Here is a 22,876-nt window from a genome sequence, read left to right as displayed (position 1 = left end):
CCCCATGGGAAGGACAGCAGGGGTATTGGTTGATTTTAAGGGTATGTGTTACAGAGTTTTAAAACTTCCACAGTTTTTATCTGATTTCGATGCAATTTTAATCATCAATTCCTTTCATTAACATTAGGTGATGTTTTTCAGATTTTTTGTTTGTAAATTTGGTCCATAAAAATTAAACAGAAAATACATATTTTAGCAATAAATAAAATTTTAGATTACTTATGACTGAATAAAGACTTTCTCTAGTTTCATGGCTTAACATGTAGCTGAATCGAGTAATTGAACATTTTTTTTTTTTTTTTTGCAATTAAAAATGTTATTGTTGAATTTTTTTTTCATAAGGTCATGCATAAAAACTATACTGGCTACATTTTCAAGTGGCTACAAAAATACACATTTCCATAGGATACAGCGTTTAAAATGTATGGTAAAAATGTCATTGCATTATCTTGCTTAGCTTTTGAGAACTGATTTCCTAAATTGAAAAAATGTAAAAAAAATTCATATCTGCGAAACTGCATTTAAAGGTAAATACCTCACAGTCTGGTTAGCTTACAGCCCTTTAAAATAATTTTAGGTCACCTACATTTCGAATAATGAAATTAAACTGCACAAATATTTTTCATAGATCAAATTATTTTTTTTGTGGGAAAATTGAAAAAAATGGTAGAAATTGAAATATTTCACCGAAACTCACTGCTGCATACCCTTAAGATGCCACTGACCTATTCTAGACAACCATCTCCTTGCCAGCCTGAAGCTCGCCTGAGATGAAGAGGAAGGCCAATAGATTCATTGCTCTATGGGCAAAGCCTACCCATGCCTGAACTAGAGTAGCAAAATATAGATGCATTATATTTTACTCTTAGAATCTATAACTGACTTATTAGCTGTACAATTTAAAGTTTTGTTTATTTTAGCAGTTGCTTCATATAGACACTGATGTCTCATGACAAGAACATTGTACGAAATTGAAATGTAAAAAATTGGAAATTTATCCTTTAAAGAGGTGGGAAAATTCAGATATCTTGGAGCAACAGTAGCAAATATAAATGATGCTCGAGAGGAAATTAAACGCCTGTTATTATTCGGTTGAGCAGCTTTTGTCACCTACTATGTTTTCAAAAAATTGAAAGTTAATATTTATCCTTTGAAGAAGTGAAAAAATTAAAAAATCTTGGAGCAACAGTAACAAATATAAATGACGCTCGAGAAGAAATTAAATGCAGAATAAATATTGGTAATGCCTGTTATTATTCGGTTGAGCAGCTTTTGTCATTACTACGTTTTAAAAAAACTGAAAGTTGGAATTTATAAAACAGTTATATTACCGGTTGTTCTGTATGGTTGTGAAACTTGGACTCTTACTTCGAGAGAGGCACAGATGTTAAGGGTATTCGAGAATAAGGTACCGTACTTAGGAAAATATTTGACGCTAAGAGGAATGAAGTTACAGAAGAATGGAGGAAGTTACACAATCCGTAACTGCATGCATTGTATTCTTCACCTGACATAATTACTTACTTACTTACAAATGGCTTTTAAGGAACCCGAAGGTTCATTGCCGCCCTCACATAAGCCCGCCATCGGTCCCTATCCTGTGCAAGATTAATCCAGTCTCTATCATCATACCCCACCTCCCTCAAATCCATTTTAATATTATCCTCCCATATACGTCTCGGCCTCCCTAAAGGTCTTTTTCCCTCCGGTCTCCCAACTAACACTGTATATGCATTTCTGGATTCGCCCATACGTGCTACATGCCCTGCCCATCTCAAAGTCTGGATTTAATGTTCCTAATTATGTCAGGTGAAGAATACAATGCGTGCAGTTCTGTGTTGTGTAACTTTCTCCATTCTCCTGTAACTTCATCCCGCTTGGCCCCAAATATTTTCCTAAGCACCTTATTCTCAAACACCCTTAACCTATGTTCCTCTCTCAGAGTGAGAGTCCAAGTTTCACAACCATACAGAAGAACTGGTAATATAACTGTTTTATAAATTCTAACTTTCAGATTTTTGGAAAGCAGACTGGATGATAAGAGCTTCTCAACCGAATAATAAAACGCATTTCCCATATTTATTCTGCATTTAATTTCCTCCCGAGTGTCATTTATATTTGTTACTGTTGCTCCAAGATATTTGAATTTTTCCACCTCTTCGAAGGATAAATCTCCAATTTTTATATTTCCATTTCGTACAATAATCTGGTCACGAGACATAATTATATACTTTTTAGGAACATTAAATCCAGACGTTTGAGATGGGAAGGGCATGTAGCATGTATGGGTGAATCAAGAAAAGTATAGTGTGTTAGTTGGGAGATATGAGGGAAAAAGACCTTTGGGGAGGCCGAGGTGTAGATGGGAGGATAATATTAAAATAGATTTGAGGGAGTTGGGATGTGATGCTAGGGACTGGATTGATCTTGCTCAGAATACGGACTGATGGCTGGCTTATGTGAGGGCGGCAACGAACCTCTGGGTTCTCTAAAAGCCATTTGTAAGACAATTGGTAAATAAAATAACACCAGTCTATAAAAATATTGCGCTAAATGTGTGCAATGCACTCAGTTCATTGGGGAGTTTTATTGAAATCTTGTTCTGGTCACTGAAGGAAAAAAGCTAGTTGCGCAGTTAATAATTAAAAATGAGATTTTACTAAATATGAACAGAACAATTGCTATATTAATCATTTTCAACACTCTTGATTAACTACGAGGGGGATCCAGGAAATAACGACCGTTCGCGCATACCCGCCGCGCAGCTGACTCCCCTTCCTTGTTTGAAGGTCAACTGGCTTCCTTAACATGTGTTTTCATAATGTTGTGAGTACTGGTTGCAACAAGTCGCCATTGTGCATTTTGTGTTACTTCAAAATGAACGACGTGATTCATAATCCCGCCGACTGTGAGGTGAGGAGTGTGATTCGATTTTTGAATGCCCGACATTTGAAACCTGCAGACATTTACCGGCAATTGAAAGAAGTGTATGGTGATACTGTAATGAATGAAAGAAATGTGAGAAAATGGTGCGAAATGTTCAACAATGGGCGAACAAATGTCCACGATGAAACTCGACCCGGACGCCCATCACTCATCACAGAAGACCTGAAGACTAAAGTGAACGACAGAATCTTGCAAGACAGGCGCACATCACTCGACGAATTGCATATTGCCTTTCCTGACATTTCTCGTTCTTTGCTTGGTGAAATTGTGTCGCAACATCTTGGCTACCACAAAATCTGTGCACGATGGGTTCCACAGCAACTGAGTGACCAACACAAAACTCAGAGAATGGCCTCAGCATTGACATTCTTGATGCGATATCACACAGATGGAGACGCCTTTCTTGATCAAATTGTGATTGGTGATGAGACCTGGGTGTCTCACAACACCCCAGAGACCAAGCACCAATCACGTCAGTGGCATCATCCCTCATCACCCAAGAAACCGAGAAAATTCAAACAGACTCTCTCAACACAAAAAGTCATGGCTACTGTCTTTTGGGATCGCAAAGGTGTTCTTTTGCTGGATTTCATGCCAAAAGGCACTACGATCAATGCAAATCGTTATTGTGAGACTTTACGAAAACTACGGCGAGCCATCCAAAACAAGAGGAGAGGAATGCTTTCGAGAGGAGTTGTGCTTCTTCATGACAACGCCAGCCCGCACACTGCTGCTTCAACTCGAGAATTGCTGGATCAATTCAGTAGGGAAATCTTTGATCATCCGCTCTATAGTCCAGACCTTGCTCCTAGCGATTTTCACCTTTTCACTAAGCTGAAAGACTATCTGGGTGGTACGTGTTTTGGAAGTGATGAAGAGTTGAAGAAGACAGTGAACATCTGGCTTAATGAACTGGCGGCAGAGGAGTATAACACGGGAATTCTAAAGCTAGTGAACAGATACGACAAATGTTTAAATGTAGGTGGTGATTATGTAGAGAAGTAAAGGAAGCTTCAGTTATGTAACAGACTTTGTTTTTTCAAATAAATATATATTTTTTTAATTATTACAACAAAACGGTCGTTATTTCCTGGATCCCCCTCGTATATGACAGCAGAAAAAGGAAACAGGAGAGGAAAACACGTGAAAATCATTAGACTGGGTACCAAAAATAATCATCAAATAGACAAAATGCTGAAAACATTTTATTTCTGTTATAAGAGCAATGTTTCCTTTGCAAGCTCATGGGCATCATGGCAATGTCTTTTCAAAATTACAGAGAATCATTATTCGTTGGGTTGAAATATATTCAAATCATTAGTTAACGGAGTACAATAATTCTCTCCTTACTGCAAGTACCCCCCCCTCCTCCGAGCCAGCATCGTCATGTCACCTAATATTACAAAACATCTCCAAAATACTGCTTTGGATGACTATTGATGTTTGATTAGGCCCTGTCAGCCTCCTTAATATAATTATTATTGGTTCGCACATAAAGTATCAAAATCATTCATTCTTAGGGGAGAAAAATGAAACCAAACCAGTCGGGGTATTGTCAGCACATGAATATGGCAGAAATATGATTAAAATGAACGCGATACATTATACATATTTCTCGACAAACATGAAGATTTATCACGGTCACTTCAACATTTTTAAGTACCATTGAGCATCAAAATAGGCTCATTAACAATCTAAAAAAAAAAAAAAGTTATCAGCCGTCCATAAATATGTAAATAGATTAATATAAAGAGCAGGACCAGCAATATAAAGCAATCGAATTGTAAAATTATACAGTTACTACATTACTTACATGTCCTGTTCATGAAATAGTAGCACATTAATTATGAAACACAACGTTCATGGCATTTACTTTATAAAGTTATAATTTTAAATAAATAAGACATTAGAGTGTTTTCGCAGCCTCTTGGTCTGCTAAACTGTTAACGCTGTATGTTGACGTTTGTAGAACTTTGGAAAGAATCGTTATACGATATTTCCCACTCCATTAACATTTATCATGTCATAGCGCCTATGATAATCAAGCGCGCTGTAATTTTTTTTTCAATTGATAGGCATAGAAAAAAAGTTTGAGATGAAAATCTTTTTTTAAAGAATAAGAAAATAAGAATACTAAGTTCGACGTGATCTGTTCAGAATAGACATCTACACATTCAAAAGTTGGTAAGCGATAATCTTTTTTGTTTTTTGCGTTACATGGGGAATCAAAATGAGAGAAATGTTGAGAAAAAATGGAAGTCACTTTTAAAAGTGGTCGTTACTCGAAATCTTTACTGGTTTCAGAGTTACGGCAAGGAGCATTTTTGCTTGGTGACATACTCATGAATGAACCTTTTTATCTGTTGAAATTTTAACGAAAAATGCTTTTCTGAGCCTACTTCTACTTCAGCCTGAATAATTCATCCATTTTGAGCTGTTCTAAGTAGATGAATATCATTCACAGTGGTAAATCTCAAATGAGATGCCATGTTTTAACACCGAATTAGGCTTACAGTAAACTTCAAGTCCACGTTATCAGCCTAGAGATAGCGGGTCTGCTATTGAAATAACGTGAGATGAATGGCTCTTATTGGCTCTTTCATCAATGACGTCAACACAGCGTTACCATTTAGCGTACGGTAACTCTCTAATAACTTATGTTGAGTGCTTATTTTTCTGGAGAAAGTTCTGGTTCTCTGATAAAACACACATAGAAAAGGTTAGAATTATTAAAAAAAGTCTATAAAATATTGCAATTATAGAAGCAGAATACATCAAACTAGTAACTCTGATAACCTAGAAACAGGTTCCAAGATGCAGTTTATGAACCAAATATGTAACAAGTGTGTACACATTATCGTATATCGATAGTTACAAAATGAATGGATTTATTTTTTATCTATCCAATAGTGAATACTTTACTGATAATCTTGATTCAAGTTACATGAAACTAGAGATCACTTTTCTCCGTCTTAGATGTTACTCATTATATGCCACATAGAGATGGATCAACAACACACAGAGATTATGATCTAGAGATGATTAAGGGGTGAAAGGTGGAATTATACGAAGAGAAAACCTGCCCCAAACACCATCTCTGTCTGTCACAGGAGGTATTTGGTGTGTCAGTTTAAAAATGTATAGAATGTAATGATGATTGAGTGATCATGTACCCAAGTATTTTTTTTTTACTTCCTCTCCTTTGTCCCCCCCTTCTTCCTATCCCTCAGAAAGTTTCACGTACTATTGAATAAACGAACACGAACTTTTAATAAATTCAGTGACTGAGTCATTTTAGAAGTGGTGAAGAAAATGATATCTATTAACATACTCAGATCAACGCAACATGTTTGTGATAATGATAGCAACGCAAACAATGTGTTAAAATATTAATGTAAACATGTAGGAGTAATATTTTGATCGCACAAAATTGTTAAAAAGAATAGATAATGCAAACACACTTTCAAAATGGAATGTATTATTTTAATTACTTCACAGCACTTCCAAATGTTATTAGAAAAAAACCATATACAATACCGAGAAAATTGATAAAGTTCTGAGCTAGCCTTAGGAGACTAAGCTAGTTCCCTTGAATTGCACAAACATATGTCATCTATTTATCAGAAAAAAATGAATTAGAGTCGAAGTTGTAAAGATTAATTTGTCCACACCATGTATGTCAGTAAATGGCAACCTACTGATCTTTATTAAAGATATTTTCATGATTTAAATTTTACGGGAAATCATTACAATACATTAAAAAAATAAATATCATCATAATAATTCATATTTAATTTTTACAGATTGTATATGATTATGAAAATTCCCTTCTCTGCATTTTAGTGCAATCTTTGACATTTGTGTGACAAGTATACATAAATGGTTTCATGTAGTAAGAACATAGCGATCTTCCAACTAATCTTAAAGTTATGTAAAGGATAAAATTACAGTACACTGAAGAGCACAATGAATAATGCACTGATATTGTAGCTGAATTAAATTTTACCTGCAACATTTATCACAAAAAATGCCTATACCATCACTATTACCAGAAAAAAAAGCACTGCCTGAATCATCTTATTTAAAAAGGAAACAAATACATTATGTGAAGCAAAAGAAAGAGACAGAGAAGCAAACAATGGACAACACCTTCTCTGCTGTAGCCATGTGTTTCACCTTTGAACATCCACATACTTCAACGTGATCTTGTGTTTTCAACATTTTACATCATACATATATGAACATATTAATATTATTACATAGAAAATCGGTGGCACTGCTGCTTCTCAGTTCTTGTACCCAAACTGTAATCCTCATTGGTCAATATCTCGTACATAGAGTTGGCGATTTGCTCGTTACATTAATTCCTTTTGTTCACATTTATCTGGACAAGTGACAAGTGTTTATATGCTGATAGGAGTGGCTATTTTAATTTCACACATTTTCAATTACATGGATAAAAATAACAAAAATGCATTTGTGCTATTAAAAGTGGCACATAACATAGTCAGCCTACTATACTGGCTAAATATTATTGATCATTTTTATTTTATCATATAAATTTATATCTTTCTGTGGATATGTTTAAAAAATACTTTTCCATTAGTCAATGGCGTTTCTTGCTTTTAGGTATAAACAAGTGAAATAGTTACTTAAACTCTCTCAATATAACATATTACAATTGCACTGAAATTCATATATACCTACTTTGTAAAGGAATTTGTCTGAGGGCTGTAAGCAGAGTCCAATTCATCTTTCATGACAATATATTTAATATAAAATGAAGCTCTGTTCCACTTACTTATGTAGAAATTAATCACTGTTGACCTTCCTTTGGAGATTCAACATTTGTTGATGAAAAAATTGCAGAATACATTAATTGTATAAATTAAAATTATTCCTTAAACTATGAGGAAAAAGATGTAGCAGTGAATATCACTAAATAGGTTTCCTGTTCCATTGGATTTAAATCATATAGTTAAAAATATTGAATTACAAAGATTATTTAATTTTATATAGATTTTAATTGGAAAGATGAAATGGGAAGACACCGTGAAAAAAACTTAAACTTTCATATTTTCCTCATAGTGTAACAAATAAATTATTTACATACACAATCATCAAATGAACCATGAGAGATGAATCCTTAATACACATGTTATCCCATTTATGAAAAGGTAAACAAACATTGAAATTATTTAAATTATGAAGGATATAGTGTGTGGGACCAACTCGGAAACAGATGTCTACTTCGAAATACTATATTGGAATTTGGTGCAGGGCTGAAAACCTGAACATTAATGACGAGTATGTTTCACTACAATACAATACAATACCTACATGTTTCTTTTCACAGTAATCCCATATTTGTCAAATACCGTATTCACTCATAAAATACACCATTCCAATGCATGTAAGATCTACCCTAATTTTCCAAGAGTCAAAAATAAAAACTTTATTCTTTATTACATACCGGGGCTCGTAACATAATGGTTACATATAAAAAAATTTTGATATGAAACGAGATTCAATTTTAAATTATTGAACATAGTACAAGTTCTTTCTCTCTTTCCTAATTTGTTCTCAGATCAAGTGTCTGCTCAGACACAGTACTGGCTGGAAAGGGAGAGAACTTTCTCAGATGATTTTAACAGTAGCGGACGGTGGGTTTGAAAGTTGAGGAGGCCAAGACGTGAATGATGAGAATATAAAAATATAAGGCCTGTGACGTACCTTAATTTATAGAATTTATAGATATTAAGAAACTAAAATTAGGTTTTGCAATTTATGTTTTAGGATTTTAAATCTTATGTTTAGGAATTTATATGATTTTACGGGACAAAAATAAAAATAAACATACTGTTAGAGTTTGTGTGATGTATCTTGTCTCACTGTGAAAAGAGAGAGAAAGGAGATATGTCTTACTTCGTCTGTATTGTTATGGCGATGGGGGAATGAAGCGATGCCGTCCATCCATCCAGTGGCGGAAGGGACCAGTTGATACATTCTGTAGCGCAAAATAAAATAACAAAATATCTGTCTTTGTACTTTGTAGTTCCGTCACTGAGCTTGTCTTTCAAGAAATTGAGTTCCGGTAGCCTGTACAATAACAAGGTTTTGAAAGGAATCCTGAAAATTTACAACCCTCCTATAATCTCCACCCTCATTTGAAGGGACTTGGTTTTATTGCTACTGAGACAAGATAAACCTTACCAGGTATAATATATTACAACGGCTTGGTAAAGATTGGCTCTCTTTAGGACACTCTAAGTCCTAACCTACGAATTAAGTCTTTTTAGGTCATACTGAATTTAAGAATGTTACTCTTTGCTACATAAAACGAACAAGAAAAGCAATATTTCGAGAGTAACGAGATAGCAACAAAATTTATTCGAACCTAAGAATCCGAGGCTTGCTCATTACCATTACACAGTCTAATTTTACAGCAAATTAACTCGACGATCCTCTTTCTTCACAAACCGATCAATTAGGTCACAACATACTGAATAACTGCTACTAGAAGAAGCTAGAGACAAATCTGCATTTGTTTCTAAACTCTCGATATATTTAAAATACTGTATAACTAAATACATCTCGTAACACAAAAGAATAAAATAGTAGGAACACCCGCAAACAAGAGAAAATCTAACAACATAAATGAAAACTTTTACGCAGGGAGGGAAAACTAACAACACGTGACTCAATTTTCTAAAACCAAGAAGAGAGAAAGAGAGAGAGCTTCCCAATACAGCCGAAACCAGCCATGGCTGCTACAGTAAGTTGTCAGCGGTGGGTAGGACGTCTCCAAATCGGCTCCCCTCACGCGTTCTAGTCAAGTTTAAACACTCTTCTAACCAGCTATCTTATTGGTTGAACTGCTGTTGTCATGGTTACCGGGGAGTAGCGTCATGTAGCCGACTCCTCTCTCCCGCTCTCGCATAGACACTGCAGGCTGCTAGATGTCGACTATACAGGTTACAGCGCTATCTGTTATTTTTCAGTACGAATTATTTGTACTATCTACAGTATAGCGAGCAGGCATCACCAACTGAATGTGGTCGACTTTACGTAACTTAGATCTTAGTCGTAGCGAATAGTAAAATTACTATAAAAGGAAAAATGTTCGTCATTTGCTGTAACTTGTCTGTGACCTTAATTCAGCTGAAATTATTACCGCCATATTGTGTTCTGGTAAAATATTAGGCGAGGCACGGCCTCCCCTGAAAATCCGCCGCTGGATTTTAATGTGGTGAGGAAGAATGTTAAGAAAATATGTATAACTGGGAAAAACCTGTCACATTATTTGCCCACCATAAATTCCACTTTCGCTTACCCTGGTTTGAACCTAGGTCTTCAGCACAGACAATAAGTATTCTATCTTTTCAGTTAACAGTGTCTTGGTTTTACTCAATATGTTTAATTTTTAGGTTAAATAGTAAATCCTAAAAAATTTAAAATCCTATTTATGGTATGGGATGACGGCAATTACATCAAAACTAGTAAATCAGGTAAAAATAACACAATTCATATAAAAAACACAGTGAAGGTGTTATTTATTTAATTTAAATAACTTAATAGTTTATCAGTTTAATTGTGATTTGCTATTACATTATACAACCAAATACGTACCTATGTTCAGTATTTTCGAGTCCTTGTTTTTAATTATTAATGCCTTCATTTTCTTCTCATATTTATAGAATACCTTACAGAATCTTCTCACTTTTACAACAATAAAAAAAACAAATATAAAAGGAGTCTTACATTCGAGCAAACACGGTATATATTAAAAACACATTCATTCTCAGAAATTGTGAAAACTATATAAGGTATCAAAGAATCACAATCTGGAAAAAATATGATTGAAGACTTGAGAAAGAACCACACAGCTAATACCTGGTTTTGTGAATATGAAGTTGAATCTAAGAGATGAGAATATAGCTTGATCTCATCAAGACTTTTTCCACTTTCCTCCCAAATGCTTGTGTTAAATGCACCAGCAGTAAAGAGAGAGAAAAGAAACATCTTAGAATACAACGAATCTCATGATTGAATCAATTTTATTGTATTTATTTATTTATTTTTTTTTTTTTAAGGTTCAAGATAACATTGCATCAAGGGTTCAGGATATGACAACTATAACTTACACGTCAGGGGTCTGAGCATTTTCGTGTGATACTAAACAATTAATTTACTCACCAGTATTGAATATTAGAAAGATCATTCAACAGTTTTGAAGAAATATGTTGTACATATACAGAGAAATAAATGATATACCACAAACCTCTTTTTCTGTGTCAGAAATGTTGAACCTCGGATTTCTTCAAGAATCACAATACTTTCTTTATATTTTATATAATGGGAAAGTAACAACATATACAAAATAAATGTGAGTCTGTTATATATATAAATGTAATACTCCGTTAAAAACAGACAAAAGACAACATTATTATACAAAATCTCAAGATTTGCAACCATGAAGGGCTCACTGAGGTGTATTTTTAGAGCAACTTTTCGGAACTCTGACAAACAAAATTTTACATAAAATAAACATTACAAAATATTTTTAGTTAAAGTAAAAATATATCAATTGACAATACATATGTTATAAAATAACGCATCTCTACTAGATTAGTATGCTTTTCATGTATTAACACTGATTATGGCATACTTTATGGCGTCGTGGTTTAAGGCATCCTGCCTAGGACTTGCATTACGGAATCCATGCTGGTTCGAGTCCTCATGGAGGAAGAAATTTGCTCATGAAATTTCGAGCAGTGTATGGGACCAGTGCCCACCCAGCATTGCGATGCACTTGGGGAGCTACGATAGGTAGCGAAATCCAATTACGAAAGTCAGCTATAACATCTGGGAAGGGGCTCATCGTGCTAACCACATGATACCTCCATTCTGGTTGGATGATCGACCACCTATATTTCGGCATGTGGACGTGAGGCCAGCAGCCAGACGGTCGGTCTGTGCCCTTAAAGGGCTGTAGCACCATAAATTATTATTATTATTATTATTATTATTATTATTATTATTATTATTATTACAAGAAAGAAAGGGTTGAAAATGAAACAAACACGCATAATTGAAATCATTATTCACCAATTTACTTCTTGAGTCAGGGGACTGTATTAAGTTAATGATACAAATGTAGTCACATTACATTCAATACCAACAATTGTCATATTTTATGGTATCTTCTCAATGTGCTATGAATATCCAGAGTAACTAAATTGTTCAATATATTTCTCCTGTGTACGTGAAAAATTGTTTGTCAAAGGTAAGAAAAGTGTACGTCTCTGACAGAACTAGAATTTGTGAGATATTTGATCTCTATGGTTACTCATAGTATCTGAAAGTCAGAAATTATACAGCACCTAATACAAACAATGAACTTCAGACCCCTGTTACAAATTTTCATTGGGAACTATTTACTATGTTCATGCATTCAGGTACCCTCATTATTATGTGCCAAAGTGGCCTTTAGTTCAGTCTCAAATAAATTTGAAGATAGTCTTAACAAAGTCAGTATTCATTAAACATACAGAAAACAAAGTACTATATTACTATCTCTTTCTACTAGTAACTTCTATATAAATTTAATTCAGTGCCACGAATTTCGGAAGACACGAGGTATCTAAGACCTCTCTGAACAATTTGAGAGTACCTGAATACAGTAGAATACATTGTAAAAAATCGCATGAATTCTTCTAACGAAGGTCTCGTGAAAATCTCGATAACTACAATTTATTTTCTTATGCACCATGCACTCATTTATATTCGCAAATAAAACAGTATTACGCAAATAAAAAGTTATATTTATTAAATAAAACTCCGATTGTAAGAAAGATATTTAAGCAGACTTGGGGACATGAGGTTGTGAATCACAATGAAGCAGAAGGAGGAAGCTAAAACACGACTTCTTTTGAACCTAAAACTTTTGACATGTACATATTTAATGACCTAAATCTGGCTAACATATTAGAAGCCTTTCATGTAACAAAAATGGCCGAAACAAAATTGCCAAATTAGCGACCTAAATATATGATCAGTGTTAAGATGGTTTCCGCACTGTGGTGTCGTGGTCTAAGGCAGCCTGCCTACGACTCATGTTACAGAATGTGCGTTGGTTCAAGTCCTCATGGGGGAAGAAATTTTGGCCAGTGTATGGGACTGGTGCCCATCCAGCACTTTGGGAGCTACAGTAGGTACCGAAATCCAGTTATGAATGCTAGCTATAATGGCTGGAGGGATCATCATGCTAACCACACGATACCTCTATTCTGGTTGGATGATCGTCCACCTCTGCTTCGACGTGCTGACGTGAGCAGCTGACTGGTCAGTCTGAGCCCTTCAAGGGCCAGACTGGATTATTATTATTATTATTATTATTATTATTATTATTATTATTATTATTATTATTATTATTATTATTATTATTATAGTTATGATGGTTGGAATTTTACGATATCCTTGCTATACAGCAGATATCAAATTAAAGGGCAAGAATATCTGCGAGTGCCTGTGGCTTATGCAAAGACAATTAGTTCTGCAGTAAGAAGTTCATTAATTATACCAGTCACTGCCACTGTGATTAAGATGCCAAAACACTTCATTAATATTAAGATAATATGTACATTCAGAGTTTGGCTCTTTTGACCTGTTCTCAGGCACGTTATCTTTAGCATCTTGCATTATCAAATAACATACATTCTTTCAATTAAGATCTATAAGAATCTTCAACGATAATGATTTTCTGTAATTTGTTTCATTTGTAAATTTATCCATTCATCTCAAACCTGCTAATGGATTAAACAAATTTATTTATTGGGTCCCTAGTCTTTACTTTTCTAAAATATCCTCAAATATAGTAATACTATTAATTTTAATGAAATTAATTTCATTACCCATTTTCTATGTTTTAGTTCTTGAAATTGGATTGCTGAAGTATTTGAGTGAAACAACCTAGTCTAATATTTATCTAATAATTACCATTTTGAAGTAAATTATTCTTTATGCTCAACCATGCCGAAATGTAGTAATTATACACCTGGTAACAGACCTTTAATGTATGTCATTAAAGTATACCTACTCATTAAAGGTCAGGTCTTTCAGCCAATGACGACTCAGGTTACAACTGTTCAACCAATGACAGGTCAGCTTTCTACCGTTATAAAACCGCAAGTATCGATTATTCTCGGATATGCAATCGAAAGAGAATTAGCGAAAAGTCACGGAGGCTGGAAATCCAATACTGTCGCAGAAGGTTATGTTCTGTTACTATAATACTTAGCGTTAATTGTAAATAATATTCAAATAAATTCAATTTGTCATCTCGTTTTTCAATGTTTAATTTAATTTCAATGTTATCTCTGTAGGTTCTTATGGCCTAGCAAGGTCAAGGTGGACATCTGTTCCTAGGAAAAAATCAATACTTTCGCGTCTGCGCACATCTCACAACATACGGGACATTGCTAAAAAATTAATAATATCAAGTTAGAAATATGGTCGAGCATAAAAAGTCGTATGAAACTCGCCTATAATGGTAATTAAGAAGCTCTTATGAAAATTATGAAACTCGCTTGCGCTCGTTTCATAAATATCCATACTCACTTCTTAATTACCTTCATTATAGGCTCGTTGCATAATGTACTATTTCCTTTCATTATTATTAATATTATGCAATTATGAAGACCAAGCATCACGATGTGCTGTTTCACACAGAGTTCAGTGTCAAGCATTCAAAAACACATATGTGACATTTCCATAACTTACATCAATTATTATACAAAATTTTAGAAATGCAAGGTCTCAGTTTTTAAATGTATCTAACCAATTAAAGTTATCTGAGGTACATGGTACAGAAGAAAATATCGTAATTTGATATGCAGATTCCATTCTGAATGGAATTTTCAGAGCTTCTCAATTTACAATTATTCTGCATGTGTGCAAGAAGTTGTGTAGTAGCAAGAGATCTTTGTACATGTTTGCTGCCACAGCACAGGTATATTTTATCCAACAGTACGTAGTTGTTTGCATATAGCCTCTTCAGCAATATCCGTTCTTATTTTCTTAAGCTTTTGTGAAAAGCTGGAAATAACTTCTTTAACAAGATTTATTATAAGCTGCTTTTTGAAAGCGGCCAATAGTGAGTCATTCGATGACATCACACACACCATAATGCAACAGGATTTTTTTTTCATGTTTTATGATTATAATATATAAAAAATCTATGTTTCTTTAAAAAAAAGTCACATAATAAGAGTACTTACAAAAAAGTGGAAAACAATAGAAAATTTTCTTTTTTTTTTTCTTTTCTTTTAAATTTTACACATACACAATACAATCACAAAAATCGCAATGATCACACTATTTACAAATAATAAAGTACAACGTAATAAAAATATGCATAATAACGATTTGTTCCAATGCCAGAACATTCTGCACTGTCTCGATTTGCTTTTCTACAAAGAAAAGTTGCTAGAACCATTATTCATAATGGTCAATAAGCAGAGTTCAAGGGCTAAGTACATTTTTAATTAATAAAAAGCTTTTTCTTAACTTCCATATAAAAAGAAACATAACATGTGGCTGAGGCAACCACAGAATACCACCACCATAAACTACACTGAGTCCTAGCTGATGTCCTTTTTCTACACTGGGATGTGAAGGCACATTAAGACCTGAAACAAAATAAAAAATACATGTTGCTCTATTGTCCAGACATTTTATTAATGTATATTATTAAATCAACTAGTCCACATCTGTGGAGTAATGGTTAGCGCGTCTGGCCACGAAACCAGGTTCGATTCCTGCTTGGGGCAAGTTACCTGGTTGAGGTTTTTTTCCGGGGTTTTCCCTCAACCCAATATGAGAAAATGCTGGGTAACTTTCGATGTTGGAACCCAGACTCATTTCACCTGCATCATCACCTTCATCTCATTCAGACGCTAAATAACCTAAGATGTTGATAAAGCATCGTAAAATAACCTACTAAATAAATAATAAATCAACCATACTCCCTAATTGTAGATATTATTACAATATAATTAATAATTATCATAATTATTATTTTAAGTAAAGATTCGTCAAATTACTCACAATTACATTCTTACAAATCCCTTTCTTTTGTAAAGTCACACCATTCTTTCTGTTAACATTTTTTATCTCTTTTAATTCCTACTCTATGGATACACAATACAATAACAAAGAAGGGCATCAAATGAAAATATTGCAAAACACAACATATTATGTGGAGAGTACTAGCTATGAACAAGCTAGACTAGTCAGATCTCTTACTGGAGGAACGTATTTTTTTTTAAATTTCACACTGCATTATAAAATACAATAATGTACGTATATATGTATCTGATCCTCCTGATTTAACAGTAAATTTATTCGTGCTTCAGAACATTTCTTTTATGCCATCCTAGCATTATAAACAGATTGTTACTACATCCAATATTGGCTTATTATGGCACGCGTGCCAATAATAGCAATGACATTCGCTATGACGTAATACCAAAACGCTTGGATGGAGATGCATGCAACTTGTCTGACTTTCTTGCTTACTGCTTCTATGCACCACGTAACAAGAAATGGCATGCAGGACAAAAGGTAACGTATCATTTATTTTCAATCTTTAACAATTTTGTATCACTTTTGTAATACAGTGAAACCTGTTCAAGACGGAAGTGACATGGTCCTAATTTTTATTCCGTTGTGGACAGGTTTCCGTATTATTCAGGTGTGACATTAAAATGGAATATTTTGTCATTCATATACTACCTTTTTACTTTTTTCATATACAGGAAAACAAAATGGCATGCCGCAAACTGCAAGAAGTACAAAAATTCAATTTAACACTAATCATATTAAATCAGCTTTTTGTCGCTTATTACGTTGGTGAATCATTTTGATTAAAATCTCATTTTCTGTATAAATATTATCGTAACTCACTCATTAGTCATTAAACATTACTAAAGTTTACTAATCTCATTCTATTTAATATCTAACACTATACTCTAATACTCTACTGCATATCACTGCACATTATTAATTAATTGGACTAGGAGCCATCTATTAGAAGCCTTGAATACTGGTTTATTTCTTTCCCAGTTCAATAGCTTGCTTTGCAGAATAGATCCAGAAATTGGCTTGTTCTTTGAAAGGTCATGAAGAATTCACTCTCACAACAGTTCATTTATTTTCACATAAACAGTTGCTTTCTGGTTCCTTTTGTATCACCAATATCGGCTGCAAGCCACTCACTCATTATGATCTTTAATTTTTAAAGTGTTACACCTGAGTTTTCCACAACTGAACTTCAACATTAGTTCACATAGACTTTGTTCTTAATTTTCCTTTATCTCGATAACTTTTACTTCATCGCTTAATGTTAATGCCACATTTCATGCAACTTTTTTTTTACCTGGAAATCACTACACTTTCGCTCTATTTAGCTACGACAGTATACGGGTGTGAAGCATTGAAAATCTTTGAAGGGACTCGTCTGCCTAGTCAACAGGGTAATAAAATTTTGATCGACAGGCCAACACACCCTCGTACCCTCTAAAATTTTGCAAAGAAAACTTGTTTTTATCTTAGTGACCTACATATTTCGTATATTCCTTGAAATTACACGCTGTTTCAAAATATAGTGTGTCCAAAATATTGCTTCCATTTTGAACAGTAGCAGACAGTTTCCGTTTCCGCGTTGGACAGTTTCCGTTTTATTCAGGAAAAATTACACATAATACATACAAATTTCGCAAGGACCAATAAATTGTTCCGAAATAGACAGGATTCCGGATTATTCAGGTTCCGATTTGAACAGGTTTCACTGTATCACATAAAATAGTTCTGTGGTTCAGAGAAACTATATTAACAAAATAAAGGAACATTTGTAACATAAAATTTGATATCTAAGGTATAACTATAGTTTGTAATACATGCAAGGTCATCCATTTCTCTTTATTCAATGCCAATGCCAGGCACAACTAATCGATACAAACATATTATGAAGACTTTGTCAGCTATGGATGCCGAATTATTTCATAATTTATTTCCTACAATTTATAATGCTAAGATGCCATAAAGTGTTGTATCCAACTAATCTTATTATGACACTCGTGAAAACTATCGCATCAACAATAGTGCCAAAATCATCAAGATTATCCACTTGTTGCATAAATAACTATTATAACTTACTGTGGCACATTTCAGTGGTCCCCTCTCAACAATTCCATGAGCAAGTTGAAGCTAGGACCTTCACCTTCCTTGTTCTTTATTGACAGCATCTCTTTACCAACCTGAAAGAAGACAAAAAGGTATTCTCCATAAACATCTAGCTTTGAAAAAATTCTTGAGATCTCTATTTTATTGCTTTTGTGAATTCTTTGAGTCAATTCCAACCTCACAGCATTTCCATAGCTTGAAATCTCGCTTAGTGTGACTAATTTTAAATTCAATTCACATTGTTCATATCCTATAAACTACACACTTAACATAACCTCAAAATTACTACTACTGAAGCAGTGTTATGCTAGTAAATGTTTTAAGCTCCAAATCTTACTGTATGCTGTGTTTGTTAATATTTTGAGATAATTATAAGCAGTTGTCCTAAGTATTACAAATCTCACAATCACTGACGGAAATTTAACCCTGGTGTTATGATTTCTGAAGCAAGAATATTTTGCAATTGCAGAGTAACTAACGATGATCGTGTAAACCAACCTGGCAAGTTCTCTGCAATTCAGGAATTCGAAGAAGCAGTTCCCCAAATTTGGAGGGAATCTCAGGATAGTGAGCCAATGTATAATGCTGCAAGGCCTGCAGAGCTTTCTCCTGAGATGCACGAACCTTTTCTGCTTCCCGTAAGTCGCTTGCATCTGTAAAAAATTTAATTTAAAAGTGAAATTTTCATATATCTCACTAACTTTACACATTTCTTGCCTACAATATTGGAATGTGACTCATATATGAGGCGTTCAGAGCTAAAGTGGATCAAGTCCATGAGACGTAGTTTTGAGATAATAGGAGTTATAGTTCGACAACTTCAAGTGGAACCCCGTAAAACATGCCAACTTCTGGAATCTCTCTCTTTCTTTCTTCTCTCTCCCTCGCTCCTCGTCATTCAGTCACCAATCACCACGTAAATATCTGAGAGGGTGTATGTGGGCATCGTGACCAATAGAAGAACCACTCTCCAGTATTACCACAATAACAGATTCTTTATTTTTGCCTCAACTGTCGGCTAGGAAGGTTTCATTATGCTAGCATTGCAGGCAACTAGTCAACCTTTTAATGCTTTTGTTAGCAGGTTTGACAAACTGTGAGTGGACCTGCAAGTATAATAGAATAGTGCTCTCTCCCTTCCCCCCGTGCTTTCTCACTTGCTCCTCCCCAAGACAGCCAGCGCTCACATAGTAAATCGGTCAGGGTTTCAGTTCGATTTGTCAATCTATAAAGTTAACTTGCTCTAGTGGATTATCTAATTTCACTAGCTATAATTTTATTGCTCCATTCTCAAATTCTAGATTTATAAAATATAAGCAATTGTGATGTTAATCGATGAATGCTTTGGTGATTTGATTCACTATGGCTCAGAACATTGTGAACAAATAATTTCAGTCAAAAGTGACTGGTGTCACCTACCGGCGAATGCTTGCAATTAAGACTAGATCCATTACTGCTCAAAAGATCCAACTTCAGATAATCAAAAAATGAATTAAACTCAATTTATGAAAATTTGTGACTTGATCCACTTCAGCTCTGACCGCCTCATATGAAACATTACGTAGCCTTAAAAAAAACATAACCCATAGGTACCATTTATTTTGAGAGATTCTAAAGTTGCAGTAAAAGCTACTTCCAATTATAATTCCACAAGTCCACACCTGTAGAGTAATGGTTAGCGCGTCTGGCTGCGAAACCAGGTGGCCCAGGTTCGATTCCCAGTTGGGACAAGTTACCTGGTTGAGGTTTTTTCCTAGGTTTTCCCTCAACCCAATATGAGCAAATGTTGAGTAATTTTCGGTGCCGGACCCTGGACTCATCTTACCAGCATTATCACCTTCATCTCATTCAGATGCTAAATAACATGTTGTGTTGTTTTCTAATGCCAGGCGTTTGACAATAAAGTCATTTGACCTCTTGCACTCCAATATTTTTCCAAGATATTATCATGACTAGCCAATGAAGCACAGATTTGATGCTAAATAACCTAAGATGTTGATAAAGCATTGTAAAATAACCCACTAAAAAAAATTCCACAACGATAACCATCAAGCATCAAATCACAACATAATCAAGATACCCTATATCACAAATAAAGATGAATAAGAGAATGCTTCTATATTCAAGCCTGCCACTATTTTGTTCACAATGGTCTGTTTCCAAAATTTGCTATTTCACTTTCAGTTATTTTTATAAGAAGGAGAAAAATTGCTGGCTTTGAAATATATGAGCCAATTTTGAAAAATACGTGTTTACTACCTTACAGATATTTTATACAATTCTATGTACTTAATGTACTCGAATACTTCATAGTTCGTCAACAGTTTCTAAATTAAAATATAAGATAATAGGTTTTGACCTGAAAAACATAAAATACAAGATTATGGGGGGGGGGGGGGGATCATACTTTTAAATATGATTTTCAATAACAAATAGGAGGAATTGGCAAAAAAGAAAAAAACTTTACCATTGGATTCAGAGTGTAAAAAATATGTTATTGGGTCAAAATCGATTTTTGAGTAAATTAGCAAGTTTTAGAAACAAACCATTTATTATTGGTAACATATAGTAGCTTTCTTAGGGCCATATTCATATACATTCTTAGCGCGGGCTTCCGGTGGATGATCAGCGAACTAACATTTTTCGTATTCATAAACCAGTGTTAGTGATATGATATCATATGAAACCTGTACAACTAATCACTCGATAGCCGGGGCTAGTTTAGCACGCTCGTAGTGTGGGCTAGCGAAATGTCTATGCATAGCACCCCTAGAGACTAATAATTCACAAATGCAACGTCAGTTGGACTTACCTGAGGTGAGAAGTACGATGACTTTCATGGCAACATACTCGTACTTGTCAACCCGAAGCCGGCGGAGGTGTTCTGTGAAGTTGAGCATTCTCTCAATGCAGGCTCCAAGCCCAAGGTCTCTTGCTTGGGCTAGGGTGATGGATTTGCCAAGGCTCACACGTATTTCACCAGGTTTGGACATTGATCGGAAGCAACAGGAAAAAAGCAGCAGTTCACACCATGCGTTGATCAGTAATGAGATCTGATCATCAATCTGCAAACCAATTTTGTTAAGGTATAATCTCATATCAGACTACGAGAATTCGATCCTCTATTCCTAATCTCAGTACTATGAATTATTTGAGTCTAATTTTCCATTTACGTTCCTAAAAGCCAAGAGTAAATCGTAAGTGGTCTTCTATAGCCGCATCACTGTTATTTCTGGCAGCCAATCACATTGTAGCTCAGCTACATTTAAACGTGTATGTCTTACAATTGGCTGCTGATGACATTATGCACTTCCATTCCAGCCACATTTAGTAAACATCTGTTAGCAGCAAACAGATATATAGAATGTGCAACAACGCGGTCAGCTTAAGATATAAACAAAGAGGAGGAGCCACACTGAAAATAGCAGCGAAGCGGCTATACATCCCTTATATTTTAAATGAATATCTCCTGGAATAAAGGTCTAATACAAATGGCGAAACAATGTACCTTAGGCCTTTATTCTGGAGTGAAACGTGCAGCTGAGTCCATAAAGGTTAGTTTCTGTTGAATGTTTTTCCAATTCACTGCGGGCTAAAGCAAGGAGATTCACTATCACCTTCACTTTTTAACATCGCTCTAGAATATGCCATTAGTAAAGTCCAGGATAACAGACAGGGTTTGGAATTGAACGGATTAAATCACCTGCTTGTTTATGCGGATGACGCGAATATATTAGGAGAAAATCAATAAACTATTAGGGAAAACACGGGAACTTTACTTGAAGCAAGTAAGGAGATAGGTTTGGAAGTAAATCCCGAAAAGACTAAGTATATGATTATGTCTCATGCGAGAATATTCTACGAAATGGAAATATAAAAATTGGAAATTTATCCTTTGAAGAAGTAGAAACATTCAAATACCTGGGAGCAACATTAACAAATATACATCACATTCGGGAGGAAATTAAACGCAGAATAAATATGGGAAATGCCGGTTATTATTTGGCTGAGAAGCTTTTGTCATCCAATCTGCTCTCAAAAAAGCTGAAAGTTGGAATTTATAAAACAGTTATATTACCGGTTGTTCTGTATGGTTGTGAAACTTGGACTCACACTTTGAGAGAGGAACAGAGGGTAAGGGTGTATGATAATAAGGTGTTTAGGAAAATATTTGGGGCTAAGAAGGATGAAGTTACAGGAGAATGGAGAAAGTTACACAACACAGAACTGCACGCATTGTATTCTTCACCTGACATAATTAGGAACATTAAATCCAGATGTTTGAGATGGGCAGGGCATGTAGCACGTATGGGCGAATCCAGAAATGCATGGGAGGCCTGAGAAAAAAAAGGCTTTCAGGGAAGCTGAGACGTAGATGGGATGGTAATATTAAAATGGATTTGAAGGAGGTGGGACATAATTGTACAGACTGGATAAATCTTGCTCAGGATAGGGACCGATGGCGGGCTTATGTGAGGGCGGCAATGAACCTCCGGGTTCCTTAAAAGCCATAAGTAAAGGCCTATTTCGTCCTTTTTTCTGTTTTGTTTCCATCTTTATCTTTTAAATTTGGAGAGACATTAATGGGTACACAGGAAGGAATAGTGAGAAAGAAGGAAATGCTAGCCAATAATTTTTTACCGTAAATCTATGACAAGAAACTTCTGGTTTTGAAGAAAGCCAGACA

The 22,876-nt window shown here is 34.8% G+C and overlaps 1 protein-coding gene across 3 annotated transcripts in view; it reads right to left on the bottom strand.

Moving 5' to 3' along the window:
• Window positions 1-4,138: 4,138 nt before the first annotated feature.
• The window catches only part of Hr39 (Nuclear hormone receptor FTZ-F1 beta), a 383,352-nt gene continuing 364,614 nt past the window's right edge, over window positions 4,139-22,876 (bottom strand). For all 3 annotated transcript variants that reach the window (XM_069844467.1, XM_069844466.1, XM_069844465.1), the window contains 4 exons: window positions 21,002-21,254; window positions 18,688-18,842; window positions 18,163-18,263; window positions 4,139-15,635 (listed from right to left, as the gene is read on the bottom strand). In XM_069844467.1, coding sequence (XP_069700568.1) covers window positions 18,174-18,263; window positions 18,688-18,842; window positions 21,002-21,254 — 498 coding nt within the window. In that variant the 3' untranslated portion in view covers window positions 4,139-15,635; window positions 18,163-18,173. The remainder of the gene's footprint in view (window positions 15,636-18,162; window positions 18,264-18,687; window positions 18,843-21,001; window positions 21,255-22,876) is intronic.

Source organism: Periplaneta americana, chromosome 13 (genome assembly GCF_040183065.1).
Source record: "Periplaneta americana isolate PAMFEO1 chromosome 13, P.americana_PAMFEO1_priV1, whole genome shotgun sequence".
Taxonomy (NCBI): domain Eukaryota; kingdom Metazoa; phylum Arthropoda; class Insecta; order Blattodea; family Blattidae; genus Periplaneta; species Periplaneta americana.
Note: the sequence above shows the minus strand (reverse complement) of the source record. Positions and strands in the feature narration are given on the sequence as shown.